The sequence below is a fragment of the Ranitomeya imitator genome, chromosome 1 (assembly GCF_032444005.1).
Source record: "Ranitomeya imitator isolate aRanImi1 chromosome 1, aRanImi1.pri, whole genome shotgun sequence".
In the NCBI taxonomy this organism is placed as follows: Eukaryota; Metazoa; Chordata; class Amphibia; order Anura; family Dendrobatidae; genus Ranitomeya; species Ranitomeya imitator.
This window is the reverse complement of record NC_091282.1, coordinates 178,341,707-178,355,962: the sequence shown is the minus strand read 5'-3', so window position 1 is coordinate 178,355,962 and position 14,256 is coordinate 178,341,707. Positions and strand designations below refer to the sequence as shown.

Here is a 14,256-nt window from a genome sequence, read left to right as displayed (position 1 = left end):
CATCCTGCGTCCCCATCCTCTCATGTGCTGCTCCATCCTGCGTCTCCATCCTGTCATGTGCTGCTCCATCCTGCGCCCCATCCTGTCATGAGCTGCTCCATCCTGCGTCCCCATCCTGTCATGGGCTACTCCATCCTGCGTCCCCATCCTGTCATGTGCTGCTCCATCCTGCATCCCCATCCTGTCATGAGCTGCTCCATCCTGCGCCCCATCCTGTCATGTGCTGCTCCATCCTGCGCCCCATCCTGTCATGTGCTGCTCCATCCTGCGTCCCCATCCTGTCATGTGCTGCTCCATCCTGCGTCCCCATCCTGTCATGAGCTGCTCCATCCTGCGCCCCCATCCTGTCATGTGCTGCTCCATCCTGCGCCCCCATCCTGTCATGTGCTGCACCTAATCTGCGCCCCCATTCTGTCATGTGCTGCTCCCATCCTGCACCCCCATTCTCACATGTGCTGCACCCATCCTGCGCCTCCATTCTGACATGTGCTGCACCCATCCTGCGCCTCCATTGTCATTTGCTGCTCCCATCCTGCGCCCCCATCCTGTCATGTGCTGCTTCCATCCTGCACCCCCGTTCTGTCATGTGCGGATCCTGTGCACACGCTACCTGATTCCTTTCCGCCGCCATTTTCTTGGTCCTCCTGCTGCCGGAATCGGCAATTGCGCAGTCCGCGCTTTCCAGCACCATTTTCTTGAAGACACACTGCAGTGAAAGCGCGGACTGCGTAGGCGCCGATTCCGGCAGCAGGAGGACCAAGAAAATGGCGGCGGAAAGGAATCAGGTGGCGTAAGTAACAAATTGCTGTGGCATGAACTGCCACAGCATCATCAGGGCGCAATCATGTCCACGGTGTCCCCATGTCCGGGTTACGGATCATAAATGTCCCCCTGCTCCCGGCAGTCCGCGCTTTCCGGCGCCATTTTTTTTTCTGACACTGGCTATAATGTAACGCTAGGAGCGTCGCGCCTGCGCAGTCTATAAAGGCTTCGGACAGAGTGACGCTCCCAGCGTTATATTATAGATTATATATATATATAATCATTTGAAAATCGAAAATCTGGTAATTAAAATGTTGAAGCAGCTGAATGGTTACTGTAATATTGCATAATTTGCGCAATAGGGGAGGATGCTGCTTAATTTTGTTTGTTCATTACAAGGGCACATTCTGAAACGGATCTTCTAGCAGCAGGTTTGTGATTATTATAATGCCACCACACAGTGTAAATGTCCATGACTGTTCTCCACTTAACACACCTGGCTTCAGATAAGAATTTGATTTTTAATTCCTGAGGAAGATCTTCTTTGCATGTTTTAACGGCAACCGGTGTTTTATCTTTTAATGTTCCCTTGAAAACTTCACCAAAATTACCCTGTAAATGGAAAATAAATTCATAGTTAAACTGCAAACTGAGACAATGTATAAAAATAAATATTATCAAACAGGAAAAAAAATAAAATCATATATTTATCACAATACTGTGCGCAAAAGCGTTAGGCAGGCGCGTAAACAATGCTGTAAAGTATCAATTAACAAAATAGAAATCTTAATGAACTCAATACTTGGTGTGACAGCATCATTTCTTCTAAGCACACTTGTTCACCGTTTCTGAAGGAACTGGGCAGGGAGGTTGTTACAAACATCTTGAAGAACTAACCACAGATCTTCTGTGGATGCCGCTTGTGCCAATCCATGTCTGCTCATGTAATCCCGAACAGACTCGATGATGTTGAGACCAGGACTCCATCACTTTCAGAACTCTCCGTCCTGCGTTTTAGCTAAATATTGTTCTTTATGACCCTCACTTCATGTTTGGGGAGGTTTTCTGCCTAAAAAATACATTTTGAGCCAATCAGACACCTCACTATTGGTAATGTATGATGGATACGTGTCTGCCTGTATTGCTCAGCCTTTAGGACACCGAGAAATGGGCAAGGTTGAGGAGAGTCTCCCAAGAAATTGGATGATGTACAGCAATGCCATCAGCTCATAACAGGCAGCAACCAGTGCGACCCAGAGATACCCATCTACTGTTCAAAGAAGTCTGGTCAGAAGTCTGGAATAATTGCAATCAAAATCCATTCCTTCCACACGGAAACAAGACCAAGTGACTGGACAATGCACAAAATCGAATGAATAGGGGTGCACCAAAAGGGTGCTGAGAGATACAGTCAGATACTTATACATATATATACGATTATGCAGCACTATCTGATTCCCTTTAAATGTATTCTGTAGAAAAATACCGACTCAAGACAAAGCCAATGTCATTAAAGGGAATCTGTCAGCAGGTTTTTGCTATGTATTCACGGTGGAAAATGAAATGCTAGGTGAAATCCCAAGAAACAATGAAAACCCTATATTGAGGGTCACCAATCTAACCCAAGAAGAGGTGCGAAACCGGCTAAATAAGATTAAAATAGATAAATCTCCGGGTCCGGATGGCATACACCCACGAGTACTAAGAGAACTAAGTAATGTAATAGATAAACCATTATTTCTTATTTTTAGGGACTCTATAGCGACGGGGTCTGTTCCGCAGGACTGGCGCATAGCAAATGTGGTGCCAATATTCAAAAAGGGCTCTAAAAGTGAACCTGGAAATTATAGGCCAGTAAGTCTAACCTCTATTGTTGGTAAAATATTTGAAGGGTTTCTGAGGGATGTTATTCTGGATTATCTCAATGAGAATAACTGTTTAACTCCATATCAGCATGGGTTTATGAGTAATCGATCCTGTCAAACCAATCTAATAAGTTTTTATGAAGAGGTAAGCTATAGGCTGGACCACGGTGAGTCATTGGACGTGGTATATCTCGATTTTTCCAAAGCGTTTGATACCGTGCCGCACAAGAGGTTGGTACACAAAATGAGAATGCTTGGTCTGGGGGAAAATGTGTGTAAATTGGTTAGTAACTGGCTTAGTGATAGAAAGCAGAGGGTGGTTATAAATGGTATAGTCTCTAACTGGGTTGCTGTGACCAGTGGGGTACCGCAGGGATCGGTATTGGGACCTGTTCTCTTCAACATATTCATTAATGATCTGGTAGAAGGTTTACACAGTAAAATATCGATATTTGCAGATGATACAAAACTATGTAAAGCAGTTAATACAAGAGAAGATAGTATTCTGCTACAGATGGATCTGGATAAGTTGGACACTTGGGCTGAAAGGTGGCAGATGAGGTTTAACAATGATAAATGTAAGGTTATACACATGGGAAGAAGGAATCAATATCACCATTACACACTGAACGGGAAACCACTGGGTAAATCTGACAGGGAGAAGGACTTGGGGATCCTAGTTAATGATAAACTTACCTGGAGCAGCCAATGCCAGGCAGCAGCTGCCAAGGCAAACAGGATCATGGGGTGCATTAAAAGAGGTCTGGATACACATGATGAGAGCATTATACTGCCTCTGTACAAATCCCTAGTTAGACCGCACATGGAGTACTGTGTCCAGTTTTGGGCACCGGTGCTCAGGAAGGATATAATGGAACTAGAGAGAGTACAAAGGAGGGCAACAAAATTAATAAAGGGGATGGGAGAACTACAATACCCAGATAGATTAGCGAAATTAGGATTATTTAGTCTAGAAAAAAGACGACTGAGGGGCGATCTAATAACCATGTATAAGTATATAAGGGGACAATACAAATATCTTGCTGAGGATCTGTTTATACCAAGGAAGGTGACGGGCACAAGGGGGCATTCTTTGCGTCTGGAGGAGAGAAGGTTTTTCCACCAACATAGAAGAGGATTCTTTACTGTTAGGGCAGTGAGAATCTGGAATTGCTTGCCTGAGGAGGTGGTGATGGCGAACTCAGTCGAGGGGTTCAAGAGAGGCCTGGATGTCTTCCTGGAGCAGAACAATATTGTATCATACAATTATTAGGTTCTGTAGAAGGACGTAGATCTGGGGATTTATTATGATGGAATATAGGCTGAACTGGATGGACAAATGTCTTTTTTCGGCCTTACTAACTATGTTACTATGTTACTATGTAATCTGAAGACAGCAGAATTCAGGGATGTGTCACTTGTCAAAGTACATGCTGTTTACTAACTGTGAAGGATTACTGGCAATGCCCTGTCCTGGGATGAGCAGCTCACTGCCTATGGACTTTGTATATACAGAGCCTGGTGTGGGCGGGGCTAGCTTTCTCAGCTTTGCTTCATTCTAAATCTAAACGCTCTGATTGTGCGAGAACGGCTGCACCCAGTAATCTGTGATACATTGTTGGATTCAGCTTCTCTTTACCTACATCATGCTGCTCTCAGATGAGGTGGCAAAACCTGCTGACAGATTCCCTTGAAAAACGATATTCAAAGTAAAGAACAAGGAGTCCTAAAAGTGATAATCTGACCCCAACAGAGCCTAGAAATACATTAACAGACAATAGGATTTGATCAAGTTTCCATTCACAGAAGATTGTTTGTTTTCCAAGATGTTTGAAACAACCTCCCTACATTCTGTATTGAAGACCAAGGGTGGTCACACCACTAATGATTAGATTGAGTTTTCCACGATGGTCATGCATTTCTCATTTTTGTTAATTAATAAAAATAAATTACAATTCTATTTTTGAAAGCTTACCTACGTTGCAACACTTTTTTCACACCTGCCTAAAATGCTAGCACCGCACAGTATAATTTATAATATATATATATATATATATATACACACACACACACACACACACAAACATATATCTGTCAGAATAGCTTCAAGGGACAGGGTTAAATCTAAGCTTTGCAGTGTTTGATTTCCTATACACACACACTATATATATATATATATATATATATATATATATATATATATATATATATATATATATATACACACACACACAAATATACATACACATATACACACAAACTTAGGTCCACAAATATTTGGACAGTAACCGAATCTTCGCTATTTGGCCTACCACTATTTTTTATTTATTATTGAACAACTAAGATGCAACTGAAGTGTACATTTTCAGGATTAATGAGAGGGTTTGAACAATGACAAATGTTTAGGATTTGCTACTATTTTTCTACAAATCCTCCTTATTTTAGGGGCTCTAAGTAATTGGATATATTAATTTTACCACAAATAAAATGTTAATTTTTTAGATATTATAGCGAATCCTTTGCAATGAGCGTTTGATGACACTTCACAATTCATCCGGCTGCTTCCTTGTTTATTCACATCATCAATAAACACTAGGGAGCCAGCAGCATTGGAAGCCATGCATGCCCATGCCATCACACTGCCTCCACCATGTTTTACAGAGGATGTGATGTGCTTTGGATCATATGAGCCTTTCCAAGCCTTCGACATACTTTAATCTTCCCATCATTCTGGTATATGTTTATTTTAGTTTTATCTGTCCAAAGAATGCTTTTCCAGAACTGGGTGGCTTCTTTAGATGTTTTTTTCGCCATGTCTAATCTGGCCTTTCTTGCTGATTAATAGTTTGCAACTCGTGGTGAACCCTCTGTATTTGCTCTCAGGAAGTCTTCTCTTTACGGTAGACTGAGATACTGAAACACCTACTACCTGGATAGCTTTCTTCACTTGAGTGGTTACTGTGAAGGGGGTTTTCTACACCAAGGAAAGGATTCTGCAATAATTCACCCTGTTGTCTTCGGTGGGGCCTTTTTGCGTTAAGCTCACCAGTGCGCTCTTTTTTTGCAGGATATACAAAACTGTTGATATGGCGACTCCAAACATTTTTGCTCACTCTCTGATGGATTTTTTCTTTTTGTTAGCCTATTAATGGTCTGTTTTTCTTCCATCGAGAGCTCCTTTGACCACATGTTGTGGGTTCACAGCAACAGCTTCCAAAGGAAAATGCCAAACCTGGATTCAGCTCGAGACTTTTACCTTCTTAACCCCTTTCTGCCATGGCAGAACCCCCACTTTGATGTGGGCTCCGGCAGTGAGCCCGCATCAAAGCCAGGTCATGTCAGTCGTTTTTAACAGCACGTGCCCACAATAGGCGCGGTGGAATCGCGATCCAACCGCGCCTATTAACTAGTTAAATGCGGCATTTAACAAGCACTTCTGGCCATCCGGCTGGAAATGCACGTACCGGTGACCCCCGTCACATGATTGGGGGGGTTATCGGTAATCGGCATAACAACTAGAGGTCTCCTGCAGACGTCTATGGTTGTTGATGCCGGATTGCTATGAGTGCCACCCTGAGCATCGCCTCTATTTAGCAGAGGCAATCGAGTTATAGCAGTTTCTATGCTCCTATGGGGGCTATTGATGCATGCCAAAATTAAAAAAAAATGTTAAATGTATTTAAAAATATGAAAAAAATTAAAACAAAATATAAAAGTTTAAATAACTCCCCTTTTGCCCTATTCAAAACAAAACAATTAAAAAAAAAAATCAACCTACAGCATATTTGGTATCGCCGTGTTCAGAATCGCCCGATCTATTAATAAAAAAAAAAAAGGATTAACCTGATCGCTAAAAAGGCACAGCAAGAAAAAAAGTCAAAAAGCCAGAATTACCTTTTTTTTCGTCGCCACAACATTGCATTATAATGTAATAACGGGCGATCAAAAGAACGTATCTGCATCAAAATGGTATCATTAAAAATGTCAGCTCGGCATGCAAAAATTAAGACCTCACCCAACCCCAGATCACAAAAATTGGAGACGCTACGGGTATCAGAAAATGGCGCAATTTGTTTTTTCTTAGCAAAATTTGGAATTTGTTTTCTCCACTTAGATAAAAAATAACCTAGACATGTTTGGTGTCTGTGAACTCGTAATGACCTGGAGAATCATAATGGCATGTCAGTATTAGCATTTAATGAACCTAGCAAAAAAAAGCCAAACAAAAAACAAGTTTGGGATTGCACTTTTTTTGCTATTTCACCGCGATGGGAATTTTTCTTCCCGTTTTCTACTACACGACATGGTAAAAACCAATGGTGTCGTTCAAAAGTACAATTTGTCCCACAAAAAGTAAGCCCTCACACGGCCATATTGCCAGAAAAATAAAAAAGTTATGGTTCCTGGGAAGGAGGGGAGAGAAAAACGAAGACGCAAAACCGAAGCTTCGGTCATTAAGGGGTTAACTGATGATGGATTAATGAGGGAATAGCTCACGCGGCCCATTAAAGAGCTTTTGAAAAAATTGTCTAATTACATTTGGTCCCTTTAAAAAGAGGGAACTACATATCAAAGAGCTGCAATTCCTAAAGACTTACTTTAATTAGGATGTGAGTACCCTCAAATGAAAGCTGTGAGTCTGCACTTTAAGCCCATATTAATTATAGAACTGTACTCTGAAAATGTTTTGGTAAACGCTTAAATAACAAAACTTATGTGTATATTTTACATTGATATATGAGGCTCTGTTCTTCATCCAAGCAAGCATTAAGAAATGACTAGAGATTTAGGCGAATCGCTCGCTCAGACATAAAAGAAAGTCTATTTGGTGTCCTTTTACAACCTAGAGAATTTATACTTGCAAAAAATGTGTCAATCCAAAGCCAGACAGATCAAAGAAAAAATTTAAGAAAAAAAAACATGTGAGGTACACAATATAATGATTGCAGGTTTGGCCGAAATTAGCTTGAATATACAAGGATACAAAGATGAAAGAAATACCAAAAACCTAGTAACCATTAAAGTTAATAGAAAGACATTACTGAGTGTTTGTAGAATTACAAAAGTTGTTATGTATTAGGTAATCAAGCGATCAATGGAGATGTCCAGGACTGGGCTCATGCAGCTAGAGAAATCCCTAACATGTGCAGATGGGAAGGATAAGTATCTTATTATTCATTTTGTCTGTCACCAAATGTTTATAAATTAGATGATAACCAGCCATAATTATATATATATATACTAGCTGTACTACCCGGCTTCGCTCAGGTTAATAACTACGGTTAGCAAAATAGAATGTGTTAACAAAAATGTATTCTGCACACAAAAACCACAAAACAAATAGATAGAAATGTAATTATTAAAAGGCAAAAACTAAGCTAATAGAAGCATTTCACAACATATATTAGCTTTGTTATACTGAGAATGTCCTTTGTTGCCTATATTAACCAATCAGAGCTCAGATTAATTAACTGTAGCAAAATAGAAGCTGAGCTGTGATTGGTTGCTATTGGCAGCCTGATAAATCCCCAGCCAACAGGAAGCCCTCACCCCTGGCAGTATATATTAGCTCACACATACACATAATAGACAGGTCATGTGACTGATGGCTGAGGGATTTCCTATATGGTACATTTGTTGCTCTGGTAGTTTGTCTGCTTATTAATCAGATTTTTATTTTTGAAGGATAATACCAGACTTGTGTGCGTTTTAGGTTTTACGTTTCATGTGCCAAGTTGTGTTGAGCTGCGTGTGGCGGCATGCATGTAGCGACTTTTGTGAGATGAGTTGTGTGGCGACATGCGTGTAGCTACTTTTTGTGTTGAGTTGCATGTGACAGGTTAGTGTAGTAAGTTGTGTGCAGCAAGTTTTGCACATGACGAGTTTTACGCGTGGCGAGTTTTATGTGTGGTGCGTTTTGAGTATGTGCAAGTTTTGTGAGGCAACTTTTGCATGTGTTGCAACTTTTGTGCATGTGGCAATTTTTCCACGTGTGCAAGTTTTGCGTGTGGCAAGTTTTCCATGAGGTGAGTTTTGCACATGTGGCGAGTTTTGCGTGTGCCTAGTTTTGCATGTGGTGAATTTTGCACATGGTGAGTTTTGAGTGGTGACTTTTGTGTTTTGACTTTTATGTGGCGAGGTTGGTGTATGTGTGGTGAAATGTGTGCTGAGGGTGATATGTGTCCAAGCACGTGGTAGTGTGTGGCGCATTTTGTGTGTGTGTTCATATCCCCGTGTGTGGTGAGTATCCCATGTCGGGGCCCCACCTTAGCAACTGTACGGTATATACTCTTTGGCGCCATCGCTCTCACTCTTTAAGTCCCCCTTGTTCACATCTGGCAGCTGTCAATTTGCCTCCAACACTTTTCCTTTCACTTTTTCCCCATTATGTAGATAGGGGCAAAATTGTTTGGTGAATTGGAACGCGCGGGGTTAAAATTTCACCTTACAACATAGCCCATGACGCTCTCGGGGTCCAGACGTGTGACTGTGCAAAATTTTGTGGCTGTAGCTGCGACGGTGCAGATGCCAATCCCGGACATACAAACGCACAGACACACACATTCAGCTTTATATATTAGACTAGCTGAAGAGCCCGGCGTTGCCTGGGCATAGTAAATATCTGTGGTTAGTTATAGCACCTCACTTCTCTTATTTTCCCATCACGCCTCTCATTTTCCCAATCACATCTTTCATTTTCCCCCTCACATCTCTCATTTTCTCCCTCACACCTCTCATTTTCTCCCTCACTCCTCTCATTCCCCCCTAACACTTGTCATTTCAACCTCACATCTGTCATTTTCTGATCACTCCACTATTTTTCCTCACTCCTCTCATTTTGCACTCACACCTTTTCATTTTCACCTCACACCTCTCATTTTCACCTCAGTATATACATGTTTGTCATCTCCCTTATATATAGTATACATCTGTATGTCATCTCCTGTAAATAGTATATACCTGTATGTCATCTCCCCTGTATATAGTATATACCTGCTGTGTGTCATCTCCCCTATATATAGTATATACCTGAATGTCATCTCCTTCTATATATAGTATATACCTGTGTGTCATCTCCCCTGTATATAGTATATATCTGAGTGTCATCTCCTCCTGCATATAGTATATACCTGCATGTCATCTTCTATATATAGCATATACCTGTATGTCATCTCCTCCTGTATATAGTATATACCTGTGTGTCATCTCCCCTGTATATAGCATATATCTGAGTGTCATCTCCTCCTGCATATAGTATATACCTGCATGTCATCTTCTATATATAGCATATACCTGTATGTCATCTCCTCCTGTATATAGTATATACCTGTATGTCATCTCCTCCTGTATATATATGTACCTATATGTCATCTCCTCCTCTATATAGTATATACCTGTGTGTCATCTCTCCTGTATATAGTATATACCTGTGTGTCATCTCCTCCTGTATTAGACCTCGTTCACACGTTATTTGCTCAGTATTTTTACCTCAGTATTTGTAAGCTAAATTGGCAGCCTGATAAATCCCCAGCCAACAGGAAGCCCTCCCCCTGGCAGTATATATTAGCTCACACATACACATAATAGACAGGTCATGTGACTGACAGCTGCCGTATTTCCTATATGGTGCAATTGTTGTAGTGTGTCTGCTTATTAATCAGATTTTTATTTTTGAAGGATAATACCAGACTTGTGTGTGTTTTAGGGCGAGTTTCGTTTGTCAAGTTGTGTGTGTTGAGTTGCGTGTGGCGACATGCATGTAGCGACTTTTGTGAGATGAGTTTTGTGTAGCAACATGCGTGTAGCAACTTTTTGTGTGTCGAGTTGCATGTGACAGGTTAGTGTAGCAAGTTGTGTGCAGCAAGTTTTGCGCATGGCGAGTTTTGCGCGTTGCGAGTATTATGTGTGGTGCCTTTTGAGTATGTGCAAGTTTTGTGTGAGGCAACTTTTGCATGTGTTCAAACTTTTGTGCATGTGGCAATTTTTCCGCGTGTGCAAGTTTTGCGTGTGGCGAGTTTTTCATGAGGAGAATTTTGCACTTGTGGCGAGTTTTGCAAGAGCCTAGTTTTTGCATGTGGCGAGTTCTGCGCGTGGCGAGTTTTGAGAGGCGACTTTTGTGTTTTGACTTTTATGTGGCGAGGTTGGTGTATTTGTGGTGAAATGTGTGCTGAGGGTAATATGTGTTCAAGCACGTGGTAGTGTGTGGCGCATTTTGTGTGTGTTCATATCCCCGTGTGTGGTGAGTATCCCATGTCGAGGCCCCACCTTAGCAACTGTACGGTATATACTCTTTGGCACCATCGCTCTCATTCTTTAAGTCCCCCTTGTTCACATCTGGCAGCTGTCAATTTGCCTCCTACACTTTTCCTTTCATTTTTTCCCATTATGTAGATAGGGGCAAAATTGTTTGGTGAATTGGAAAGCGCGGGGTTAATATTTCACCTCACAACATAGCCTATGACGCTCTCGGGGTCCAGACGTGTGACTGTGCAAAATTTTGTTTCTGTAGCTGCGACGCCTCCAACACTTTTCCTTTCATTTTTTTCCCCATTATGTAGATAGGGGCAAAATTGTTTGGTGAATTGGAACGCGTGGGGTTAAAATTTCACCTCACAACGAAGCCTATGATGCTCTCGGGGTCCAGACGTGTGACTGTGCAAAATTTTGTTTCTGTAGCTGCGACGCCTCCAACACTTTTCCTTTCACTTTTTTCCCCATTATGTAGATAGGGGCAAAATTGTTTGGTGAATTGGAAAGCGCGGGGTTAAAATTTCGCCTCACAACATAGCCTATGACGCTCTTGGGGTCCAGACGTGTGACTGTGCAAAATTTTGTGGCTTTAGCTGCGACGGTGCAGATGCCAATCGCGGACATACACACATACATACACACACACACACACACATACATACATTCAGCTTTATATAGTAGATTTGAGTTTTTACAGGTACAGCAATGGATAACTTACACTGCTATGTTTCTCTTGAACGGTAACTGATTTGTTTCATTGTGACTGGACTCCAAGTTATTTGCCTTTTGTTTTTTATCTGCAATAACAGGGATTACCTAGGGCAATTCCATGGGGCGTCAACGGATGTAAACGTTAGGGTGCCAACCTCTGTGGATAGGCAGAATCAATAATAAGGGAGTATACAGGGTCAGCATATTGTTTGTGATTCATTTATTATTGTGACTCTCTATGTTAGTTCATTTAATAGTGGGATACATGTTATATACTGATGACTGGTGGGGGATTTAAGCCATCCCTTCGGTCTATACAATATGGCTCTCACAGGACATCATTGTATACAGATATGGCCATTGCTTATATGAAGGGGGACAGTACACTATCTATGTAATCCCCATATATTGTTTCATACACTCTTCAATATTGAAATTACAACACCAAGAAGGAAAAATCTGGGAATTATGGAAATTACAGGATGGATAGCCATGCCAATGATACCCAAGAAAAAAAACAATTTTCATAAAATCTCGACTTCAGTATGAATTATGATCATCATAGAAGACTTGCACACCTTTGTATGCAATAAATGAGGTTAATAATGGTTGTCTGAGGAAATGTTTTGCCATGCTAAATGTCTTTGGGCATTCACATCATCAACATGCGCTATTTGCATCTCCCTTTGCAACGGTATCATCCCCATAACCAAGTAGCAATGGTTGGCACGTTTACGCAATGCAGGCTGCTCTCAGCAGCACGAGCAACATAAAGGTCAGGCATTGTAGCGCAGAACACTTTGTAGCAGTGGCCTTACCACTGGTTCCACCATCAAAGCAATCAAATTGATATGTTACTAGAGTGGAGGGGTTCAAGAGAGGCCTGGAAGTCTTCCGGGAGTGTAACAATATTGTATCTTACAGTTATTACGTTCCTTAGAAGGACGTAGATCTGGGGATTTATTCTGACGGAATATAGGCTGAACTGGATGGACAAATGTCTTTTTTCGGCCTTGCTAACTATGTTGCTATGTAAATATTGTATGATTAGTGTATCTGGAATGGATACTAGAAGGGTTTAGCTCTTGTACACATCACCCCATAATCCCGGGCTAACACGTGGAGATCAGGAGACAACATTACCACGTGGGCAATGCCTTTAAGAGGCCTTCACAAGGGAACTTCACACTGCAAAATGTACAGTTGATGAACCCTTCCAGTCTTCAATCAAGGCACACCAACAGCTTGGCATTATTTAGTTTTGGTGGTGGATCTAGCCATTTCTCCTAAGTACCAAAACCACCATGCAAGGCCATATGTTGCTTGTGCTACTGTGAGCAGTTTGCGTGCCTTGGGTGTGCTACAGTGACCTGCAGAATCTCTGAACTTGTTTACTATTAAGCACATCTGAGACATCATTGGCTGGCATTTGCAAAGGTAGCTGTCAGCATAGGATCTAGATGATTCGAGTTCCTCAGATAATCATTTATAGTTATTGTTACTTATGACTGTTGTGTTTGAAATTGTTAAACTGTAAAGCGCTGCAGAATATGTTGGCGCCATATAAAGAAAGATTGTTATTATTTATAACCTTATGGCGTGCATATTCACAAATTGATTTGTTTTTAAAAAAAATTCTACATTTTCATATTTGCATATTATTAACATGTCTATCCCGTTATTATCCCGTTATTTCCATAATTCAATGACTTTTCATTTCATTCTTTAGGTTGTAATTTAAATGTTGAGAAGAGTATACATACAACTGTATGTATGAAACATATTGGACTCGCATATTACGGCATGCAATAGAGCCAATATCTAAATAGCCAACAACAACTCCTGAGGAGTCTATAGGTACATTGCTGCATTTCCTTCACTCATTACATGTTTAATAGCATAATATGCCAAATTATCATTATAGAGGCCAAAATCTGTTCGATCCCTACTTTTACAGCCTAATATAGGGACCTGTGATATTATCATTATAGAGGACAAAATCTGTTCGATCCCTACTTTTACAGCCTAATATAGGGACCTGTAATATTATCATTATAGAGGACAAAATCTGTTCGATCCCTACTTCTATAGCCTAATATAGGGACCTGTAATATTATCATTATAGAGGACACAATCTGTTCGATCCCTACTTCTATAGCCTAATATAGGGACCTGTATATTACTCTTTTTGCTGTAAATAATTGATAAAAAATAAAGTAGGAAACTATAAAATGTATTATAATAAATGTTTGAAGTTTTAACAGTAGAAGGTTTTTGGCTTTGTAAGCTCATGTCCAGAATAATAACAAAGCTTTTTTTTAATTCAACTACCGTATTCAAAAAGAAAGGGTGAAGGTAAAATCCTCAGCAGATTAAAAAATAAATCAATCCACGTAAAAACAAGCCAGCAACTCAGCCAGTATTATTGGTCCTGCTCAAGGAAAGGACAATGGTCCCATAAGCACTGTAGTGATAGCCTCAGTACCGACAAATTAAGACGTAAAAGAACTTGCTGCAAACCTGTTTATTTATACCCGCCACCCCATAGGAGATACAAATATTGCCCAACGTTTCGACCTACATTAGGTCTTTACCAAGGACATCCGTGTGAGTAGTGGCCGGGTGTGTGGGGTAATGTGGAGCCCACTCACACAGATGTCCTTGATAA

General features: G+C 40.9%; 1 protein-coding gene across 2 annotated transcripts in view; it reads right to left on the bottom strand.

The window, feature by feature from the left end:
• Positions 1–14,256, bottom strand: part of FER (FER tyrosine kinase) — a 485,813-nt gene that overhangs the window by 162,057 nt on the left and 309,500 nt on the right. For both annotated transcript variants that reach the window (XM_069752566.1, XM_069752558.1), the window contains exon 16: positions 1,259–1,374. In XM_069752566.1, coding sequence (XP_069608667.1) covers positions 1,259–1,374 — 116 coding nt within the window. The remainder of the gene's footprint in view (positions 1–1,258; positions 1,375–14,256) is intronic.